The sequence below is a fragment of the Giraffa tippelskirchi genome, chromosome 10 (genome assembly GCF_054371585.1).
Source record: "Giraffa tippelskirchi isolate mGirTip1 chromosome 10, T2T-mGirTip1v1.2.pri, whole genome shotgun sequence".
NCBI lineage: Eukaryota > Metazoa > Chordata > Mammalia > Artiodactyla > Giraffidae > Giraffa > Giraffa tippelskirchi.
Window position 1 is genome coordinate 113,903,337 of NC_137284.1, and position 22,271 is coordinate 113,925,607.

Genomic DNA, 22,271 nt, shown 5'->3' on the forward strand with positions numbered 1-22,271 from the left:
TCCAGTCAAGAATACTGGAGTGTGTTGCCATTTCCTACTCCAAGTGCTCTTCCTGACCAAGGGATTGAACCCATCTCTCACATCGCCTGTATTGGCAGGCAGATTATGTACCACTGTGCCAGCTAGGGAGCTCTGTCACAGGGTGGCATTCCATACATGTCACTCCTGTTCCTTCTTTTAAGAACTTGTCCTGATAGCTCTTCCTGACTCCAGCCCTAGTTTTTCCAAGAAGCACTTCCTCAGGTGTCTACTCAAGTGTCCCTTCTCGGTGTGGTCTTTTCTGGCTGTCTATCTAAGATTGCAGCCCTCCCCTCACACTTCCTATCCTTGTCTACATCGTTTCTGCAACTGATATATTTTGCTTATGTGTTTATTGTGCAGCTCTCTGTTCTAGGATATAAGCCCAATCAGGGCAAAGATCTTTGTCATGGTATTGCTGTGTCCTCATCACCCAAAACACAGTCTGGCATATAGATTATGCTCAGTAAATGTTTGTTGAATGAACAAATGAAACAAATCCCAGTTCCTCATAGCCAGAGAAAGTTGCTATGATATGCTACCGGAGAGTTTGCATTTTTCTGTTTTCCTATGATCAATATACAATGAATGTTTTGTGAGTGAGCAGAAGGGAAAACAATTCCATGAACCATTGAGGCCAAATTTTCTCTTGAAAGGAGGTAGGTGTAGTGGCCCCTGTGGCTTCACATTCTTCTAAATGTGCAGGAAAGATGCTCAAGGCTGATTTCCATCACGCTCCTTTCTCTTTCAGCCGATCCCTCCACAGGGAGGCTGGCAGTCGGGCCCGATCAGCACTGCTGGCCTCATAATCAGATTTTAATGACTGTCTGCTTCCCTTCCTACATGTTTATAGTCCTCAGCACTCTGATTAAGTTTTTGGTCCCGCAAGATAGTTAAAAGCCCACAATTTGCACTGGGTGTTTTATTTTTTCTAAGTTAAGCAAGTGGGTAAATGTCTCTTTGATCTTCCCGCTGTGGATGAGAGCTGTTTGTGTTTTTAAGGCCTTCAACAATTACGTGAAATGGACACAGGACTGGGTTTGAGGTTGACCTTCTGGGTGGTTTAAAAGTCCATCCAAGGTTTTTATTCTTTCTCCTCCTATCTCCCCCACACCCCAAGTCCAGGAGGAACAGAGGAAAAGAAAGCAGCAAAGAGCTCTGGAAAGAAAAAGGAACTGATGATAGGGGCCAGCCGAGAGTCGGCTTTCAGAGCTGGTGTTCCAAGAGGTCAGAAGCATTTCTCTCTGTAAGGTTTCCCTCATCTTTGTTTGTGTGGGTGACTAGTGGCGGGGAAGCACAGAGATTAACTTGTTATCCCCACGCAGTATGGTCAGTAGCTCCACAGGAAGGCCAATAAGGAAGAGACAGTCCCAGTCATCTGCTGAGCTCTATTTGCAGCAGAAAGGAGTAACAAGTAGAACTCTTGCTATTTCACTTATTCCAGCAATTATGTGTGCAAGAAGGATGAGAAGTTGTGGGCCTAAGAAGGAAGGGAGGGGGCCATGGAAATCACACACAGTGTCTCGGGCTCCCCAGCTGTGTCAGGACTGAAATATGAATGTCATGCAGGTTGGTGACTTCCTTGTGGCATGTACACATTATCCCACCCGTGCCACAATTAAGTCACATGCAGTAGCACTTCATTATTTTAATTAAGCTTATTGCAAGAGTAATCATCATTGCCGTCAGTATCAATCATCAGTAATTTTTCCGATTATGGCCATAAGTGGTGACAGTCCATGTTGACAGTAAATAATGCCTCTGGCTTGAACTGACACTTCATTGGACTTTGCAAGGTTGCTCTGAACACTCCTGGGCTTGCTATGTAAAGAACTATTTATCTATGACAAAAGCTGGGTCTATCCGATATTTGTTTTTGCTTCCCAAATGGATAAGTTCATAATATTTGCAAAATTCATCCTTTAGTAGATGACAGCCATGGAGTCCAAAATACATTTAGAAAGAAGTTATATGCTCTGAGCTCAGGGCTGCAGCATCACAGCCATTCCCCAACCTGTCCTAAATGTGTATTAGTTGAGTTATAGCTCTTTCTTCCAAATGGACATGGGAAATGAAGTTGTTTCGATTGCAAAATGGCTCTTGGCGGTCTCCTATTTCTAAGTGGAAGCAGGGGAAAGAAATCTGAGGGAAAACAGCTCTACTTCCCTTTATAACTGGCCCTTTCTGGCATCCGACATGATTGAAATTCTTCAACATTTAAATAAGGTTTCTCCTAAACAACAATAACCTAGTTGCTTATTATTCTTGTAACTGCATTTCCATGGTTTAAAGTACTCCCTGGTCTCAACCATTTGTGCTACAAATAATTTTAATTGAGCCGAGAAACCCTTGACATTTTAGAAATTACCTTCTATTTATAAGACTTTAAGAAGAAAACCTTCCTGGCAATCCTGACCTCTATGCAATTTGGCCTTTTTTTCCCCCCCTACTTTGAGTGTTTTTTTTTTCATTGAACCAAATTACTTTCATTTCTAATTTAATTTTTGCAGTAGCAAATAAAATGCCAATTTGATATGTTCGTAAAATCCCACACAGGCTATGAAATACCCAGTCTCCTTTGACTCACACATATCAGGAAGCTGCTCATCTTAAGCCCATTTCATTAAGGTTGATGAAATGGGTTCTGGGAAGATTACTAATGACGAAGGCTTAAAAACAGAGGCTCTATCGGGTCCTAAAATATCCTTTGGGGCTTCTGGAAGTCTTTTGAATAGTGACTATTTTAATTTTTGTTATGTATTTTCCCCAAATATCATGGATCGTTCTAGTGTAGACCTTGTTAAAGCACATTACATTTTGATACAAATAAAAAATACTATGCCTTTGTACAGTGTTTTCACATTCATTGTCCTTCTTGTTCTTCAAAGGAACCTGTTCTTTCATTCAGTAAATATTTATAGATCACTTACTATTTTCCAGGCACTATGCTAGGCACTCCGGATATAGTAGTAGGCAAAATAACTTGTAGAACTTACATTTTAGTAGGTGACAAGTTGTGTGTGTTGCTCAGTAATGTCTGACTCTTTGCAAACCCATGGACCCCATAGCCATTTCCTCCTTGATCTTCCTGACCCAGGGATCGAACCCTGGTCTCCTGCACTGCAGGCAGATTCTTTACCATCTGAGTCAACAGGGAAGCCCTTAAAATAAAATAGAAGTAAGCAAAGTATGTTGGCCACCTGATGTGAAGAACTGACTCATTGGAAAAGACCCTGATGCTGGAAAAGATTGAAGGCAAAAGGAGAAGAGGACGGCAGAGGATGAGATGGTTAGATAGCATTACCGATTCAATGGACATGAATTTGAGACCTGGAGGAGGCAAGGACAAGAGCAACCTTTCAGGTAGAGAGGACAGAAAGTACAAAGACCCCAAGGCAGGAACAGAAAGGAGGTCATTGGATGTAGAGTGAAGTGAGCAATGGGCTGGTGGTAAGAAATAAGATTAGAGTGGAAGCTAGAATCCCATTCTGTAGGACCTTAAAGGTCCCAGTGTGAAGACTTGGTTTTACCCTAACTAAGATGAGCACACTGGAGGGCTTTAAGCAGAAGGATGACATAGTCTGACTTGTGCTTGAAGGGACCAGTCTTCAGCAGTGTAACAATAGGCTGGGAAGAGGGCAATGGCAGGAGGGAGGTAAGTTAGGAGACCACTGCATTTATCAAGGAAAAGATGACAGTGACTCAAACCAGGGTAGTAGCAAGGGAAGTGCTGAGAAACAATCAGTTTCTGGATATTGAAATTAATTAAGGAAAATGTTATTTAGTCCTATTTTAAAGTGAGAAAACTAGGTCGCAGGGTAACTGACTTTCTCAAAAATACAGAGCAAGGATGTGACAAAATTGGGCTTGTGGGTGAGAGACCCACACCTGTAGGTATGAGTCCCTCAGTCCACCCCAAGTGGACCAGCTGCACCTGAATACACCCTAAGTATCCATCTTGGAATTTCTGCCTCAGAGCCATGGTCATGTTCTCATTACCCTAATAAATAAGGAATCAGGAAGAGCAAGAGACTTCCAGTTCCCTGTATACCTGGATGCCTAATGCTACCTGACAAGTAGCAGGTTGGAGCCTAATGAATGGCTGGGAGAAAGAGGAGCAGGAGTGCTTGCTTCTAGGGGAAAAGAGGTGCTCATTAGCTATCCAGTTACGCAGACGGCTCAGCCTCTTGTTTCAAGCAGACCCCAGTACCATTGGCTACCTTTCTGTAAACAAACAATTCTACTACTGCTTTGGGGCCCCGTGGACATTTAAAAAAAAAGACTGGGGTGAGATTCATATAACATAAAATGAACCATTTTAATTTTTAAGTGAACCATTCAATGGCATTTAGTACATTCAAATGTTGTACAACCATCACCTCCATCTAGTTCCCAAACATTTTCATCACCCTGAAAAGAAATCCCATTAAGTAGTTACTTCCCATTCTCCTCTTGCACTAGGCTTTGGTAACCACAAATCTACTTTCTGTCTCTATGAATGTACCCATTCTACATATTTCCTATAAATAGAATCTTACAATATGTGGCCCTTTTGTGTACAATTTCTTTCATTTAGCCCAATGTTTTTTGAGGTGCACCCATGTGATAGCATAACATGTATCAGTACTTCATTCCTTTCTTTGGCTGACTAATTCTCTCTTGTGGGCTTCCCAGGTGGTGCAGTGGTAAAGAATCTGCTTGCTAATGCAGGAGTTGCAGGAGACATGAGTTCAATGCCTGGGTCGGGAATATCCCATGGAGGAGGAAATGGCAACCTACTCTAGTATTCTTGCCAGAAAACTCCCATGGATAGAGGAGTCTGGCGGATTACATTCCATGGGGTCACAAAGAGTGGGACATGACCTGAACACACACACACACACACACACACATCATATGTTTATCCATTCATTCATTTAGTGGACATTTGAATTGTTTCTCCCTCTTGGTTATGAATAGCCCTGCTATAAACATGTGTATATGTGTGTTGGTTTGAGTACCTGTTTCAGTTCTTTGGGCAGTATTCCTAGAAGTGGGATTGGTGGGTCATATGGTAATTCTGTGCTTAACTTTTAAAGAAAAACCAAACTTTTCCACAGCAACTGAATCATTTTCATTCCTATCACCATTGTGTGAGGATTCCAGTTTCTCCACATCCTAACCAATACTTGCTAATTTTCCTTTAAAAAAAAAAGTTAATAGCTATTCTAGTGGACATGAAATGCCATCTCACTGTGGTTTTGGTTTGCATTTCCGTATGGCTAATGCTGTTGATCATCTTTTCATGTGCTTAAAGCAAATGTACGAATGCTTATTTAAGTTCCTTGCTCTTTTTAATTGAGTGATTTATTTGTTGTTGTTGTTGAGTTGTAAGAATTCTATAAAGAATTTTTGGATTCTATAAAGAATTTTTGGATTCTATAAAGAATTTTTGGATATAAAGAATATTTGGATACTAGACTTTTATCAGAAAAACAATAATTTCTCCTTTTCTGTAGATTGTCTTTTCACTTTCTTGATGATGTTCTTCGATGCACAATAGCTTTTAATTTTGATGAATCCCAACTTACCTATTTGCTGTTGTTGTTCAGGCTTAGTTCACCTGTTTTTTTCCCAAACTTTAAACTTTTTATTTTGTATTGGGGTATAACCGATTAACAATGTTGTAGTAGTTTCAGGTGAACAGAGAAGGGACTTAGCTGTATATATAAATGTATCATTTCACCTGGTTTGTTTAAATCAATGTTAATGGGAACAACAACAACAATTTTAATAATAATGGTGAACACTAACGCAGAAAGAGGAAGTCATAGAAAAGCATCTATGAGTTTTTTCTAGTTTAGACCAGAATCTGGGACAGACATGGAATGTGCCAAACTCAAAAAATCTGAAGCTGTAGACCTCAAAGCATTCTTCTTTAAAACATGTTATGAGGTATGTCAAGCTGCCATCACAAAAGACCTACAAACATAATAGCTTAAACCAGAAAGAAATTCATTTTTTTCTGTCTTATGACAAAGGTAGGATGGCTCAACAGGGTCAGGGGCCCAAGCTACTTCTAATATCCTGTTTGCCAACCTTAACACATGCCCTCCATCTTGTGATCTAAGATGGTTGCCCCAAGCTACATCAGCATTCCAAGCAGGAGGAAAGGGAAGAGCAAGAGGTTATGTTCCTTCCCTTTAAGGGTAAGTCCCAGAGTTTGCACACATCACTTCTGCTCACTCCCATTGCCCAGAACTTAGTCACATGACCCCCCCAAGGAAGGTTGGGAAATGTGATCTTTAATTCAGCAGCCATGTGCCCAGATAAAAACTCTGAAATTATAGAGGAAAATACATATGCTGCCGCCGCCGCTGCTGCTGCTGCTAAGTCGCTTCAGTCGTGTCCGACTCTGTGCGACCCCATAGACGGCAGCCCACCAGGCTCCCCCGTCCCTGGGATTCTCCAGGCAAGAACACTGGAGTGGGTTGCCATTTCCTTCTCCAGTGCATGAAAGGGAAAAGTGAAAGTGAAGTCGCTCAGTCGTGTCCGACTCTTAGCGACTCCATGGACTGTAGCCTACCAGGCTCCTCCATCCATGGGATTTTCCAGGCAAGAGTACTGGAGTGGGGTGCCATTGCCTTCTCCAGAAAATACATATAGGGGAACAAAAATACAATCTTGGACATAGAACCTCAACTTTATTAACATTCAGAGTTGCAATCTGAGTTGTGTTGCTGAAATTAGAAGGAACTAATTTTACTAAGATAAATCATCAGGGAAAGGATTCCAATAGGTGTAGGGAAAAGGGAGAAGAAAATGATGCACTGTCTGAAAGAGCACATAGATGATGAAACAGTGGAGGGAAGCCATGTGTTTGTATCAGTGTCCCTTTACTGTGGAAGATTTTATGGGCAGAGATTTCTATCTGGAAGACAAACCAACTGCAAAAACAAAACCCAAACAGATGTTGCTTTAGTGCTTTAGCACTACTAAGTGCTTTCACAAACTTTTTTTCATTGAGTTGTTTTAACAACCTTATATGCCATATATGGCAGATAATGCTCCTGCATCTCACCTTCATGATCAAAGGGAATCTCCGAGGTTAGGAAGATTCTAGCTATTTGGTGGCAGAGGCAGGATTCAAATTCAGCTCCCCCTGACCCTATCTTATATTCATTTGCTGCAGGACTTTCCCATGGTGCTTTACTTCAACCATGCACACAGATGTAGCTCATGAGCCAGACCATCTGAGGCCCGAAGCCCAACATATCTTCCAGGAGGGTCTAGTAGTCCTACCATAGGCCTTTCATCTTTCCAGACCAGCTGTTAAACTCAGTAGAGTCTTGGAAGGTCCCTGGAGTGTCAGTTTCACTTGTCTGCCTCTCTGGCCCACTGCAACTGCTATGAGCAATGAGATAGCAGGCTAGCGAAAGAGAGGGGCTGGAGGCTGGGGTGAGTGGTGTTGGCAAATATGCTGTGGGCAACCCCAGTACCCTCTTGAGCAAAAGGGGAGTTCATGACCCTGGATTCACATCAAACACACTGGCCAGGGCCCCTGTCAGGGCTTGGAGTCAGAGATGGCCACATGCACATCCTGACATTCCCCCTCAAGCAAGTCCATTCCTCATCTCAGCAGACATCTCAGAGCCACCTTGGGCACTTTGTATTCACTGCATAAAAAGAAAAATGCAATGATATAAAATACCTTGACTAATGTTTTTCCTATAAGTTATTGAGGATTTTGATGATAACAGGAGATTACGACGCAAAGTTTCTTATCTGGGGGCCAACATTGCTTCTAGGAAAAGGCAAGAGATTTGAAGGCAGAAGTCTTGCTACTATGGAACATATGATCTTTGGCAAGTCATTCAAGCTCCCTGAACCTCAGTTTTCTCATCTGAGGAATGGGAGCTAATAGCCATCACAAGAGTGGTAACACACATCTCTGGGGAAGTTCAAAGGTCAAATAAGATAATAGGTGGGGAGTTGCTTTGTAAACTTTTGTAAATATTTGTAAGTGATATACAAATATTAACTATTGTTATAGTATTAAGTTGGCCTTTAAATATTGCACCAACAATACAAGGGACTATAAATGAGAGAGAAGTTCAAGGACAGCCATAAGGTTATTGACTCGGCTTTGGTCCTAGTTTGCTGACATATCTTTCTTCTTGAGGGGTCCAGTGTCAATCCTGGGTGAGAAATCATTAGGATTATAGACAATGACTCATAACCTCACCTCCTTATATTTCTACAAGCACAAAGTTTTTCAAAGTATTTTATTCGACTTTTCACAAAAACATCATTCCTGTTTAGTGTTGGGAAAAGTCTGTCTTTTTTTTTAACAGTAATAGAAGCTTATTTGTTCATTCTCAGGCAAATAGACTTGGAGCTCCTGGTAGTTTCAAGATATGAAAAATTTTAAAGGGACAAAAATATAGAGCATGGGAAAACCAGCTATTGTACAAATCACAGCAATTTAAAAAATGATTTTTCCCATCTAGGGATTTCTGTTACATGGTTCTCTTTTACATTATTTTTAGTATATGTTTTTAAATTATTTTTCTCAGCAATTTTGGATCAGATTGAGGTCTAGTCCTATACTTATTTTAAGCAGTTCTGAAAATGAGACATCCAATAAGATATTTGAAGAAGGGGATGAATATAGGCCAAACTCTTAATAGCTGTTACCTTTGAGGGGGTTTGAAGCAGATCTTAGGAGTCAGAGAGCTCGATTGCTTCTTGACCCTGTTACAATGAGCATACACTGTAGTCAAATTACAAATAATGTACATTTGTAAAAATAACAAAAAATAGAAATAAACTGTGTCAGAAAAGAAATGTCTAGATGAGTCCTCATATTATCTGGCAAAAATACCATCGACATGGAATCCACTTTTATCTCCCTAACTCTTCTGCATGCCTTCACTCTCCTCCCCCACAACACAGCAACTTGGCAAATCATTGAAAATTATTGGAAAATTTGAGGAAGAAGTCAAATCCAGTTTTGGTGTAGGTAGCTATATTGATCAATCTGAAACCAAAGTCCACTAGACTACAAACTCTTGAAGTACAGGGGCTTTTTTGTTTCATTCTTTAAATCATTCATTCATTCCATCCCATAAATGTTTATTGAGTGCTAGGTACTATTCTATGCACACAAATAAAAAACCAGATAACAAAACAGATACAAATCTCTGCCTACATTGAACTTATTTTCTAGTATTGATGTATATAGTCTTAAAATTTTGTTGAATAAGTGAATTTGTTAATAAAAAATTAGATTGAACATTTACTGTGATCCAGGAATTATTTGAGCTTCGAAGTTACAGCAGTGAACCTAACAAAGCTTATATCCTACATGAGGGAAAGGCTATGGGGCAATATCTTAGTTTTCCATTGCTACCATAACAAATTATCACAAATGTAAGGGCTTTAACAATACGAATTTATTATCTTAGGGTTCTGGAGATCAGGAGTAAGAGATGGGTCTCACTGGGCTAAAACTAAGGTGTTTGTAGAATCTTGTTTCTTCTAGAGGCTCTGGGGTAGAATCTGTTACCTTGCCTTTTCCAGCTTCTGGAGGCTGCTCACATTCCTTGCCTTATGGCTCTTTCCTCTACCTTCTCAAAGTCAGCAACACTAGGCTGAGTCCATCTTACATGGACAACTCTCTGCTTCTCCCTTTCAGGCCTCCCTCTTCCACTTTTAAAGATGGTTATAATTCCACTGAGGCCTGCCTGGATAACCCAGGATAATCTCCCCACCCTAAGGTCAGCTGATTAGCAACCATAATTCCCTTTGCCACACAGCCTAACATATTCCCAGGTTCTAGGGATTAGGACATCTTAAGGGGCCACTGTTCTACCTACCACAAGCAGGCCAGAAAAGAAGGAGCCAGTTTTCTTCCTCAGCTCTTATTCCCAATTTCTAGCACAGTATTGAACATCTAGGAAGTACTGACTGGTTTGTATATAATGCTTGGAAATAGATAGAAAATGCTACATTCTCCAGAACTCAGGAAATGTGGAACCTGTATTTATTTTCAAAGCCACATCATCTTTCCTTGGCTGGCTGTCATATGGGGCAGCAAGCTCAGTAACTTCCACAAGCAAACTTAAAAATTTCCTGCAGAAAGGCCTTTAATCATCTGCTTTATGTTTTCTTAGAACTGCTTAAGTATAGGGAAGATTCCTTTTAGCAACAAACTCTTATTTCTTATCTTCATATTCTTCCTTTTTGCATAGTAGTTTACAGTTTATAGAGCACTTTCATGTACTCTCACTTGACCCTCATGAAAACCTTGTCAAGGGGAAGAACTGTGAATATAGTTCTTCACATTTTTGCAGTTAGGAAACTGAACTTCAGGTAGGAGGCATGACTTCTTCAAGATTGTGAAGCCAGGACATGGACCAGGTCTTCTGATACCAAAGCCTGCACCCTTCCCATCACAATGTGTTGTCCTCAGGAGTCATTTCTCTTGTTTCAGGACTGGAGTCCCAGGACCAAGTTCCAACTTCACTATACAATCATCGTTACCATTGCCACTATTAACTTTATCATCCTTATCATCATCAAAATCTTTCTCATACCATCCTCTTCATCATCATTGCTATGAATTTCCTCAAACTTATTCATCAGAAGAAATCACCTTCATGTGTCAGTAGCCACATTTATCTCTGTCCATGAAGGGAAAACCATGACTGAGCTTAGCGATTCACATTTCTGAACATGTCAGGAAATCAGTCATTCTGATCGCTGTCCCTGTGAATAACCCCTTTACCCATCTTCCCTAGTGATACCCAGACTCAGTCCCTATGTGGTTGAAAAAAGTTAGTGATCCCCAGTCAAGGTCACCAATACTACCAGCATCAGTATGCATCTCTGACATGCCTATTCCAATTATCTCTGGCTGCAAACTAAGCCACCTCAAAACTTAGTGATTTAAAACAATCATTTTACTTGCTCATGATTCTAAAAATCTGAACAATGTTCAACTGAATAGTTCTTCCTCCAGTCCTGTTGGTGGTCACTCATGTGAGAATGAAAACAAAAAAAACCAGTATCTCAGTATTATTATGGAAATAGTTTTGACCTTACATACCATCTGGAAGGGTCTCAGGAACCACCTCCCAAAGGGTCCCTGGAACCCACTTTGAGAACCACTGGGCAACCTATTTTTGGTTCTTCATTTTCAGACTGGACTATGGCTTGTCTGGGACAAGGGACACCAGTTAACTCTGGGGAAACTCTCTGAAGTCCTGAGGGTGCTGGGGGAACTTTTCTAATTGCCAAACAGTGAGCAGGAGCAATCAGTGCCCAGCCTGACTGACATCACTAAATTCAGTTTCCAATCTCCGGAGTGACTTAGCCTCCTTCATGGCACTCCTACATGCAGACTCCAGCTAAGAGATGCATCCAAGGCAGAACTCCTGTTATCTTCTTACAAGGTTTGTGGGATTTGTTTGGAGTTGATTTTTTTCTTGCAGAATTTAACATTTCTGCTATCCAGCTCGAGTCTTGCTTCCTGGTAGATCTTCCATGACACTTGCCATGTTTTCAAAATATCTCTCGGCAGCATCACCCTTACATTTATTAAAGGAAGGAGGGGTTGAGCATGCAGCCCTCATTAAAACCCATGGCAGTCACACTGCTTTGAAAATTTAGTGGTTAGCTAATATAAAAGTCATAAAAGTTTTGGGGTTCTGAGGACTTCCATAAACTTACAATTTTAGGTGCCCTGAGATGCAATTTCTGAGCAATTTCTTTGATCTCTGGCTGCCCTGGTAAATCATTTATTAGGGCAGCCTTTTTAAACAGAATCCTCTCAACCTCTCCCACAAGATATATAAAATTACATACTCTGCAAACAGTCATCAACCCCCTGCACTTACTGTATTCACTGATTACAAACTGATGGAGATGTGAGGAGCTTTTTCAGCCAAGTCTTTTTATTCTCAGAAATAGGCAGAAGGGACAATGATGATGTGCTACACGATGCCAACATAGCTGCCTGAAGTTCCCAGAATGGGATACTGCCATACCACAAACATCATTCTTCAGTGATATTTGTTTTTTAAAGACTGATATTTACAACTAATAGAGTTCTAAGCCTTTCTGGGTCTATCTCCAAGTCAGCCTGCTCATACCAGTCTTTTATTTTCCTCCCCCTCTTTCCCTAACCTGCTTAATCTTTCTGTCTGCCCTGATTTTTAGGGACTCCAAGTCCTAAAAGAGAGAGGAGGAGCCATCAGCTCTCCATAACCACCCCATCTTCACTCCTCTCTCTTCTCCCCTCATCACCTTGTGTGTGTCCATATTACTAAAAATACTAGGGAGAACACATTATCAAAATGCCCAAAGAGTTTCTAACACTCTTAACCCACTAATACAATATCGAATACTTACTGAGTGCTACTTACTACATGCCAGGCCCTATGCGGGATGTTTTACAGGCAACATCCATTGTTAAATTCTGATTTGCGGCTGGACGTTGTATCTAACTTATTTCTTGGGGGAACCGATTTTAAAGGAGAAGCAAATCTCCCTGACCTTCCCGATACTCTACTTCCACTTTAATTTAAAAAAGAAAAGAAAAGAGTTCACCCTTTGCATACACCCAGCCCTCCTCTTTGAAATGGGGACTTTCCCTGTGGTTAGCATTTCAGCACCAAGATAAATGCCCTCTGAGGCTTTCTGCTGGAGATGCAGCCAAGTTTTTCTACCTAATTGGTAGGAAAGTCAGTGAGGGTTCTGTGGAATTGCTGGGCCTAACTCATAATGGATTAGTAAACTGAGAATGAATGAGGTCACAGAATTGTCATTGATGGGCAGAAAAAGTATGTGGATCCTTTCAGGATATTGCAAATGGAGCACCTTATAAAGTAAAATCCAGCTGTTCTTTTTCCTGAGTTTGATAAAAGACCATTTTCTGTCACTTAAATATGGCTATCATGTAAGAGTTTACATGCGATATGTATTTAGAATTTAGCTACAGGATAATTTTTATCTTTCTAGGGGATTGGTAGGCTTTCTTGGAATGAAAGAACTAAGAAAGCTCAAAGACAACTGACATTTAATCTCCATAACTCTCTTTGTCTTCATGATTTTAAGTTTCTTTCTTCTTTTTCTTCCTCCTGATTTTCTGATCTTAATTTCTATTTTACTAATGATATTGTATAGATTCATTAAGATGTTTTACTTCCAATCACTTTTAGGAGCCCAAGATATAAATAAGTATTCTTGGCTAAAGTGCTGCCTTTGGTGTCTGTGCACTTACAGCTCACTGATTGCCGTGCGTGCTTCCTCTTCACTGCTTCATTCAATAGAGCTTTATAGACACAGGGGAGCAGTGTAGGGCAGTTGAAGAGGACACAGGTCCCAGAATCAGTTTCCACCACTTACAACCTGTGACCTCCAGCAGGTCATCTAATTTCTTTGTGTCTCAGTTTCCTCATCTGGAAAATGGAACTGATTGGTGACATTCTTATTAATAGTGAAGATTAAAATGATACAGGGAAAGTACTTAAAAACACCATCTAGTACATAATGTCTCAATAATGTTAGCTTTCATGATGACCACTGTTATTTTTTATTAGATGCTGTTATGGACTGAACTGTGTCCCTACCCAAAATTCATACATTAAAGTCCTAACCCCCAGTACCTCAGAATGTTGCTCTTTTTTGAGAGAGGGCCTTGGAAGAGGTAATTAAGTTAAAATAAAGTCATTTGGGTGGCACCTAATCCAATATGATTGGTGTCCTTATAAGGAGGACATTTGGACACAAACATATACAAAGGGAAGACCATGTGAAGACATAAGGAGATGGTGGTTATCTATAAGTCAAGGAGAGAAACCTCAGAAGAAACCAACCCTGTCAACATCCTAGTCTAGAGCCTCCAGAAACTTGAAAAAATTAATTTCTGTTATTTAGATCTGTTGTACATTTTATATGGCAGTCCTAGGACATTAGTACAGACACCTACTATGTGCTTGGCTGGTTCCCAGGCACTGGACATACAGTGGTGAAGATGATAAACAAGGGTCCTGCTTTTATGAAGGTTTTATTCTGGTGGAGATAACTAATGAACATGTAAGCAAATCTAGGAACAACATAATATCAAGAAATAGTAGATGTTATGAAGAAAACAGTAATGATGATATGAATGTTGTGTCATGGGTGTTGGTGCATCTATTCAGACTAGATGGTCAGCCACTAGAGAGGACCTGCTCATGAACTGACAGGAGGGAGCCAGTGTAAGAACACCAGCTCCAGAGTACCCCAGGCAGAAGGAAGGTGCTTGATCTGTCGGAGGATCGAAGAAATGGACGCTGTGGCTGAAGGACAAAGAAGAAGGGGAGATGGGCAGGGAGGGAGGTGAGGGAGGAGCAGGGTCAGGTCACACAGGGCCTGCAGGCCAAAGAAAGATATTTGAATTCATATTTTAAAAGCTTACTATGCTGAGAGGAGAATGAATGAGAGGGAGCTGGAGTAGAATCTGGGAAAGCAGTCAGAAAAATGGTACATGTAGACTGGGGGAGAGTTTGAAGACAGAAAGAAGACAGATGGATGGATGTAATTCCTGATGTGTTTTGAAGGGAAAATTTATAGAACTTGTTTGTGAGTTACATACAAGATAGAGGGCAGGTCAATATAAGAGAGATTAAAAAGGTGCTTGGTTTTTAAATTGAATAACTGCATGGGAAGTGGTAGCATTTGCTGTGGGGAAGACAGTAGAAAGTAGGGGCATAGGGAGCAGTTCAAGGGTGGAAATTAGAGCTACACCATGACCCTACCATGGCCAAGATGCCTACTATACTTTCAGTTGGAAATGTCAAGGAACCTGTTAATATTGGAGTTAGAGCCCCAGGAGACTGAGAGCTAGAGATACACATTTGTGTGTCAGCCATGGGAATGGATAGGATCACCTGGGAAGATGCCAGAGCAGAAAACCTAGGAATAGGACAGAGCTCCTATGTGCTCCAAATGAAGAGCATAAGAGCAGGAGTTTAAGAAAAAGCTGCCAGTGAGGTAGGAAAAAAGCAGAAGAGTGCATATCACAGGAGTAGAGAGGAAATGAGAGGCAATAACTACACACACTGACACCCCATTCACATGGATACGCGGTGGTAAGTATGTTGGAGAATGCATGTGTGTTCCCAGAGGACTCACACACACACGTGTGTGTGCATACATCCTGAGTGCTATCCGAGTGTATAGTTACAGAATCCAATGCTTCTAGGGTTTGCAGCTCTTTTTAAAATTACATTTTACACATCAGTAAACTTGTAATGCAGGAACTGCTTTCTTAGGGTTATTTATATCCCTGGGTTGCAGAAGGATTTGTCAGGAAATAATATGAATGTTATTTATCTGACTGTTCAGCTTTATTGACTGCCACATTTCACATCTTTCAGTTCTTTTTGGCAGAGGAGTAAATAACACTGCTATTAACCTCTAACACTGGTATAAAAATAGGCAGTTATTAAGGGGTAAATATTACTTTGACGATTATTGCCCCAGTCTGCTTTCTCTGGGAGATGTAATAAATAAGGTCTCTCGTGGGGTCCTCAAAGTTCCCAATTTTGTTGAGGGAGCTGGCAGCTCTCCTGGCCACAGGCTGTGATTTGGAGCCATGTGGAGCCGACAGAAAACACTCCATGAGCTATTGCTTGTTCCTGGAGGAAATCAAGGCAGCGTTAGTGCAAAAGTTGAAAGTATCCAGTTGAGATTTCTACTGGGAGTGAATTAGGGAGCTCTGAGACCCCAGCTAAGAGCCCAGGGATCTGGGTTCAGGAGCAGGTGAGTCTGAGGAAGCCTGGGGTTTGTTGTTGTGTTCCCAGTTGATAAACCCAAGCTACAGCTGTAGAAGCTCATTTCAGTTCACTTTCTCAGTCGTGTCTGACTCTTTACGACCCCATGAACTGCAGCACGCCAGGCTTCCCTGTCCATCACCAACTCCCAGAGCTTGCTCAAACCTATGTCCATCGAGTCGGTGATGCCATCCAACCATCTCATCCTCTGTTGTCCCCTTCTCCTGCCTTCAATATTTCCCAGCATCAGGATCTTTTCTAATGAGTCAGTTCTTTGCATCAGAAGCCCAGGGCCCAGAGTTTTCTACGGTCAGTATTTATGAACAGGTTAACTAGCAGTTTAGCAAGGAGTACTCCATTTTAGAGGTAAAGAGATGCTGAGTTATGGTAACAGGCAGAAAGAGAGAGAGAGAGAGTCTAAGACTAAAAGCCAAGAGCTCAAGCTTGTAGTCTCAATGCCAGCCTCCAGTTATGATTCTGGGCAAGTTCTTTGCCTTTTCATCTATAGTAAACAAAGGGACTGAAATACATGGTTTCCTAAGACCCCTCTAGCCCAGAAATGCCTTATTGAACACCCAGTTAGGCCTGACTGGGTGAGTCTACCAGGTCTGGGAAAAGTCCTAGTGAGGGTGAGCTGATAGTGGTGATGTCTGCCCATGGGATTAGCAACCACCTTGTCATTCTACAGGAGGTGCCAGTAAGAGTGGGACCTGTATGCTCAAGCAAGCCCTGGCTGTAGCCTGAACCGAGAGCCACTCAACTTTGCAGCTCTACCAGAGATGCTATAACATTGGCAAACATAGTATGTTATTGTTTGCTCTCCAGGACTAAATTTTTTGTCTTCAGAGATGATTTTCAATCTTGTTTTAACCTCTGATTACAAATGTGAAAACATGGGATTTTTCTTCTCCTTGAAAAGCATTTAAATCCAGACTGCATGAATTAAAAAAGGTTTTGTGCAGAATGAGAGGCATGCATGCTTCATATTGTGCAGGTTAGCTGCTGAAAAGCTGCCTTGATGTGAATGCATCCTAGAAACACAACATTTAAGAGAAATTTTGTAAAATGAAGGGTTTAGCATTAATTTAGTTTGTATGTTTGAAAAGCATGGGTTTTCACACATCAGTGGTAGTGGAGGTGGTGATTTGCAATATGTATGGTTCTGCTTTCCTACATCATAAACTATGCTAAAATAATTAAAGGTAGTATCACTCAAGTTACTTGCTTCAGTAAGATAAAACTTTATGGTATCTTTGCACTTCCATTCTGCTTGGAAAGCAGACAATACTTACTCAAGAGAGTTTTACTTATGAAACAATAGAAATATGTGCAAAAGAGTGAGCCATGTAAGGTCATAGACCCCATTTGGCATAAATGTCTATAGGAGGGCTTGGAAATCTAGGCCTCATTGAATTTTCCCAGGACGTTAAGAGACACTATGCTAATATTTCTTAATGGTTGTAAATTGTTGCAGGGGGGCATTTAAAATCATTACTAGGGTCACTCAACTGGCTAGTCACCCCTAAGATAACTAAAAGAAATGTGCATTTGGTAAAGGACAAGATAATTGTGTGTTTAATGGTAACATAGAGTGTAAACACATATATGATACACATATAAGATGGGAATGGAACACAAGGAGAGCAAAAATAACTTGGAAAAATGATGAGAGGGGATTAACAGAGAGGTTGGATGATCACAGAGGAAGGGAAAGGTGCTTCTCTAACCACAGAATTCTTCACTGATGGGGAACCCCTCCCACCCACTGCCCTGGAACTAAGGCCAGTCTAGCGTGAGACAGCCAGTCTGTGGAACATTCAGAAGTCCCAACACTGACACACTGCCAGGGAGTCCAGCCCTCCTAACCCAGCATAGCCCATTGGTTAGCAATCACAATAAGTGCTCCTATTGCTATGGAGACTGTGGCTATAGTGCTCCTTGGTATGAACTCCTCCCACAAATGGTTCATCTCCTCTCAACACTGCTTTTTTTTTTTTACTGGACCTGTTCTGTTCTTTCTAAAAACAAAACTTGATCTGTCCATGGTTCCTACTTGAAAATGAGCAAGGATTCAGACAAACAGTCACAATAGGCCATGGAGGTCCTCCTGAGAAAGAAGTCATCTTAAGGAAAAAAAAGCCCTTACTCCTGGATCTGTCCAGAGTAGTTTGGGATAAGGGATTCTGAGGACAGAGTGGTGTCTTTCACCCAGAATTGTCTACCGGCTATGGCTCCCATTGGAATCATTGTGAGTCCTTTGATTGGAGGAAAGGAGTAGGGTCTCAGTGAAAACAAAGCTAATCAAGAGAAGGGGGAAAATATTTGTGAGGCCATGTAAGACTTTCCTAAGACCACCTCCCTACCCAAGAACTATCAAGGGGCACATTTACTGGGTCTCTTTTCATGGGAGGGGGGCAGGGGTGCTACATACTTATAAGAACTGGTTTAAACAAGAGCTAGTGGAATTCGAGCTGTTGTTACATATTCCGTTTGTACTCCAGGATGAGGAGATCTGGAGAAATCAAGTCCGCACTGTCAAATCAGATGGTTCCCCAGATACTCTGGTGCACAAGATTTAGATCTAATGTCATTGTCACAGCATGGGCCTTGGGCTGGCAGCATCACTACCACCTGGGAACTTGTTGGAAGTACAGAATCTCAGGCCCCACTCTAGACCTAATGAGTCAGAATCTGCATTTAACAAGATCCTATGCACATTAAAATTTGAGAAGCACTTCCCAAAGTAGTGGTTCTCAGTTTTGGTCACAGACCAGAATTATCTAGGGAGCTTAAAAAACTATTGATCCATGGATCTTATTTCCAAAAGATTCTGATGGTGTGTCCTGGGCTCTGAGATTTTTTTAAAAGCTCCCTTTATGATTTTAAGATGCATCCAGGGAAAAGAACTAAAGGAAGAACTTTTTGAGAATCCACGCTAAAGTCCTTTTGCCAAGTAACCTATAGTGGGAGCCTCATGGCCAACCTACCTATTTTCAGTTGTTCGGTACATTCAAATTAAGATGTTTGCATTTACAAAATGTTAGTTGTGATCTGTGATCACAATTACAGGTACATTTTGACTTTCACAGAAATATTATGAAAAGTCATGTGCAATGACATGTTGGTAGCTTGAACCGTATTTTCACACAGATATATTAACATTTTAAGTCTTTTATCTAAGTCTATGCTTTCTGTTCAGTTTAGCTGCTCAGTCGCGTCTGACTCTTTGCGACCCCATGGACTGCAGCTCACCAGGCTTCCCTGTCCATCACCAACTCCTGGAGTTTACTCAAACTTGTGTCCATTGAGTTGAGTCGGTGATGCCATCCAACCATCTCTTCCTCTGTCATCCCCTTCTCCTCCTGCCTTCAATCTTTCCCAGCATCAGGGTCTTTTCCAATGAGTCGGTTCTTCATATCAGATGGCCAAAGTATTGGAGTTGCAGCTTCAGCATCAGTCCTTCCAATGAATATTCAGGACTGATTTCCTGTAGGATGGACTGATTGGATCTCCTTGCAGTCCAAGGGACTCTCAAGAGTCTTCTCCAACACCACAGTTCAAAAGCATCAATTCTTCAGCGCTCAGCTTTATTTATAGTCCAACTCTCACATCCATACATGACTACTGGAAAAACCATAGCTTTGACTAGATGGACCTTTGTTGGTAAAGTAATGTCTCTGCTTTTTAATATGCCGTTGAGGTTGGTCATAGCTTTTCTTTCAAGGAGTAAGCGTCTTTTAATTTCATGGCTGCAGTCACCATCTGCAGTGATTTTGGAGCCCAAAAAATAAAGTCTCTGTTTCCATTGTTTCCCCATCTATTTGCCATCAAGTGATGGGACTGGATACCATGATCTTAGTTTTCTGAATGCTAAGCTTTAAGCCAACTTTTTCACTCTCCTCTTTCACTTTCAACAAGAGGCTCTTTAGTTCTTCGCTTTCTGCCATAAAGGTAGTGTCATCTGCATATCTGAGGTTATTGATATTTCTCCTGGCAATCTTGATTCCAGCTTGTGCTTCATCTAGCCTGGCATTTCGCATGATGTACTCTGCATGTAAGTTAAATAAGCAGGGTGACAATATACAGCCTTGACATACTCCTTTCCTGATTTGGAACCAGTCTGTTGTTCCATGTCCAGTTCTAACTGTTGCTTCTTGACCTGCATACAGATTTCTCAGGAGGCAGATCAGGTGGTCTGGTATTCCCATCTCTTTAAGAATTTTCTGTTAGTCAATGTCATAGTGACTTAAGACACACTTGTTATTTATAGAATCTTTTTTGTATAGCAGGGCACCTATTCATAATGTAACAAACAGTCCTACCTAATTTTTCTAAGGTTAAATTTTCATGTTAGGCTTCTTTGATATGAAGGGTTAACAGATACCTCATGCGTATGTTACAGTTTCATATCTCATAATTTTACCTTATGGTTAAGCATGTAGTTCCCATATTTGAACCTCAGACTCAATCAGAATGAAATCTTCCTTTCTCTCTGCATCTCTGCCAGTGTCACTCTGTTAGGACCCCTTCTTTATCCACTCTATTTCCGTCCTACTAGACTTTATGCTCCTACAGGAATAAAAAGGTCTGTGATTATCTCAATGATATGTTCATACGAAGTGCTCAATAATATCTGCTGAGCCCATGCTGGGTGAACAGATGTGCAAATGAATAGAGCCCAAGGAGGTTGTGTGGTATAGTCAGCATCTCCACTGCTGGTCAGGGAGGCAGCAATGCCCTAGTCAAGCACGATGACATGTTCAATGAGCCTACCTCCCTAAGCTTCCGGCTGCCTCCCACCTTCTCTCCCTGATGAATCTCTCCTCACTTGCCTGTGTATACCAGAGCTTCATACACTGCAGTACTTGGTGGTTCACACAGTGCCTAGTTTTTCTCTGAGTTTGTTGTGTAGAGCTGTACTGTCACCTTCTCTCCCCCTCTTTCTACAGAATAGACTCTCCCTTTCCACCCAAATATTCTGTCTTTTCTCATACACCTCTAAAGAAGACACACATGTAGAGAAGGCCCAGGTGAACTGAAATAAATACACTAGACAGGATTTGCAGTTGCAAAATCTATGTGGTTAGGATGTCATCTGACTTGGCCAGGTAGTATTGGGCCATTTTAGGACAATGCTGGAATCATTGTCGAAATTGTTAATTTTATTCAAATTTTACCTTGAAGTGAAGTTAATATTTTGAATGTCATAAACAATACTTACTGATGGAAGGGGAGAAAGAGAGAAGGAAGAAAAGGAGGAGAGGAGGTAAAAAGAGAGGGAGGGAGGAAGGAATTTGTCCTTATAGTCAGAAAGTATTTTCACCTGGTGATATTAAGTGCTGAATTACAGGGAAAACATTAGAAAATACTCTGTTGCTGAAAATCATACATAGCATGATGAGTAAAATAACTCATTTTTCTAAATAGTTGATAGAAAATAAAATATCACCCAATAGCATTGCTTCCCACAGTGAATCTGTTTTTTATTGGGCTGTACAGAGAAAGATAGGAGGGGTAGGTCATCCTAACCTTCTGGCGGGACTGATGGAATTTTAAAACCAAATAAATACAACCCTCCAGTTAGGCAAATGGAAATTTGAGTTTGTGTTTTTCTTTAATGCCTCATTCTATCACTGGTCTTTTTCTTGTCAATAATGTTGACAATGTAGTTAATGAATAAATTTTTCCATTCGAAATAGCACACATTTCCCTACATCAAGGCTAACTTTGTTTTGTGGACGATCAGATGACCCACATGCTAAACACGGGCGAGCACCCAGTTCTTTGCTACTTTAGAGCCTTATGTTCCGGAGAATGAATCACAGGGTCAAGACTAGGAAAGCAGAAGCAAGCTTAAAACAATCACTGATCAGACATTGAGAAATGAGAGAAATGCCCAAAGAAAAACCGAGAGAATCTTCTAATAGCCGTATTCCTGTTAGATGAGAAACCTCGTCAAGGCATGTCAAGGCGGTTAGTGTGCCATGCCCCACCCTGACTCCCCCCCACTGTGTGTGACAGAGTAGCAGGACCACAGGAAGCCCTGGATCCACAGTGGATCTGGATATGGAAGAGGATTGGAGTAAAAGTCCCCCATCCATACTCATGCCCTTCCAATCCATTTGGCATAATGTCAGTCTGGTCAAATCTGAACCAATCATGTCTCCATTTAAGCCTCCTCTTGCCCTCTGGGTACCAGCCTCATGATCTGCTTCTTCTACAGGCTCCCATCTCATTCTTGTGCCTTCTCCTTGCCTGTGTTCCTGCCTCTCAGTCCTTTTCTTGGTTTTTTCAAACACACCACTGTCTCCCCTGCCTAAGGCCTTTGCTTCTCAGGTTCCTTCTATGGACTAAGTTCTACTTTTCCCTGGCTGACTCCAACTTATTCTTCAGCTCTTTATTTAAATGTCGTTTCCTCAAGGAAACTTTTCCTAACCCCCTTATTAGGTCAGA

At 41.2% G+C, this 22,271-nt stretch overlaps 1 protein-coding gene across 4 annotated transcripts in view; it reads right to left on the bottom strand.

Moving 5' to 3' along the window:
* Window positions 1-22,271, bottom strand: part of LOC145523848 (uncharacterized) — an 85,349-nt gene that overhangs the window by 55,296 nt on the left and 7,782 nt on the right. For 2 of the 4 annotated variants that reach the window (XR_014066927.1, XM_081534957.1), the window contains exons 3-4: window positions 20,242-20,387; window positions 8,695-8,751 (exon numbers count right to left, since the gene is read on the bottom strand). Coding sequence is in view for 1 of the 4 variants with exons in the window: in XM_081534957.1 (XP_081391083.1) it covers window positions 8,695-8,751; window positions 20,242-20,267 (83 nt within the window). In the remaining 3 variants the exon portion in view is untranslated. Of the gene's footprint in view, window positions 1-8,694; window positions 8,752-15,373; window positions 15,684-20,241; window positions 20,388-22,271 lie in introns of those variants that run through there. The other 2 variants (XR_014066925.1, XR_014066926.1) reach the window with 2 other exon arrangements.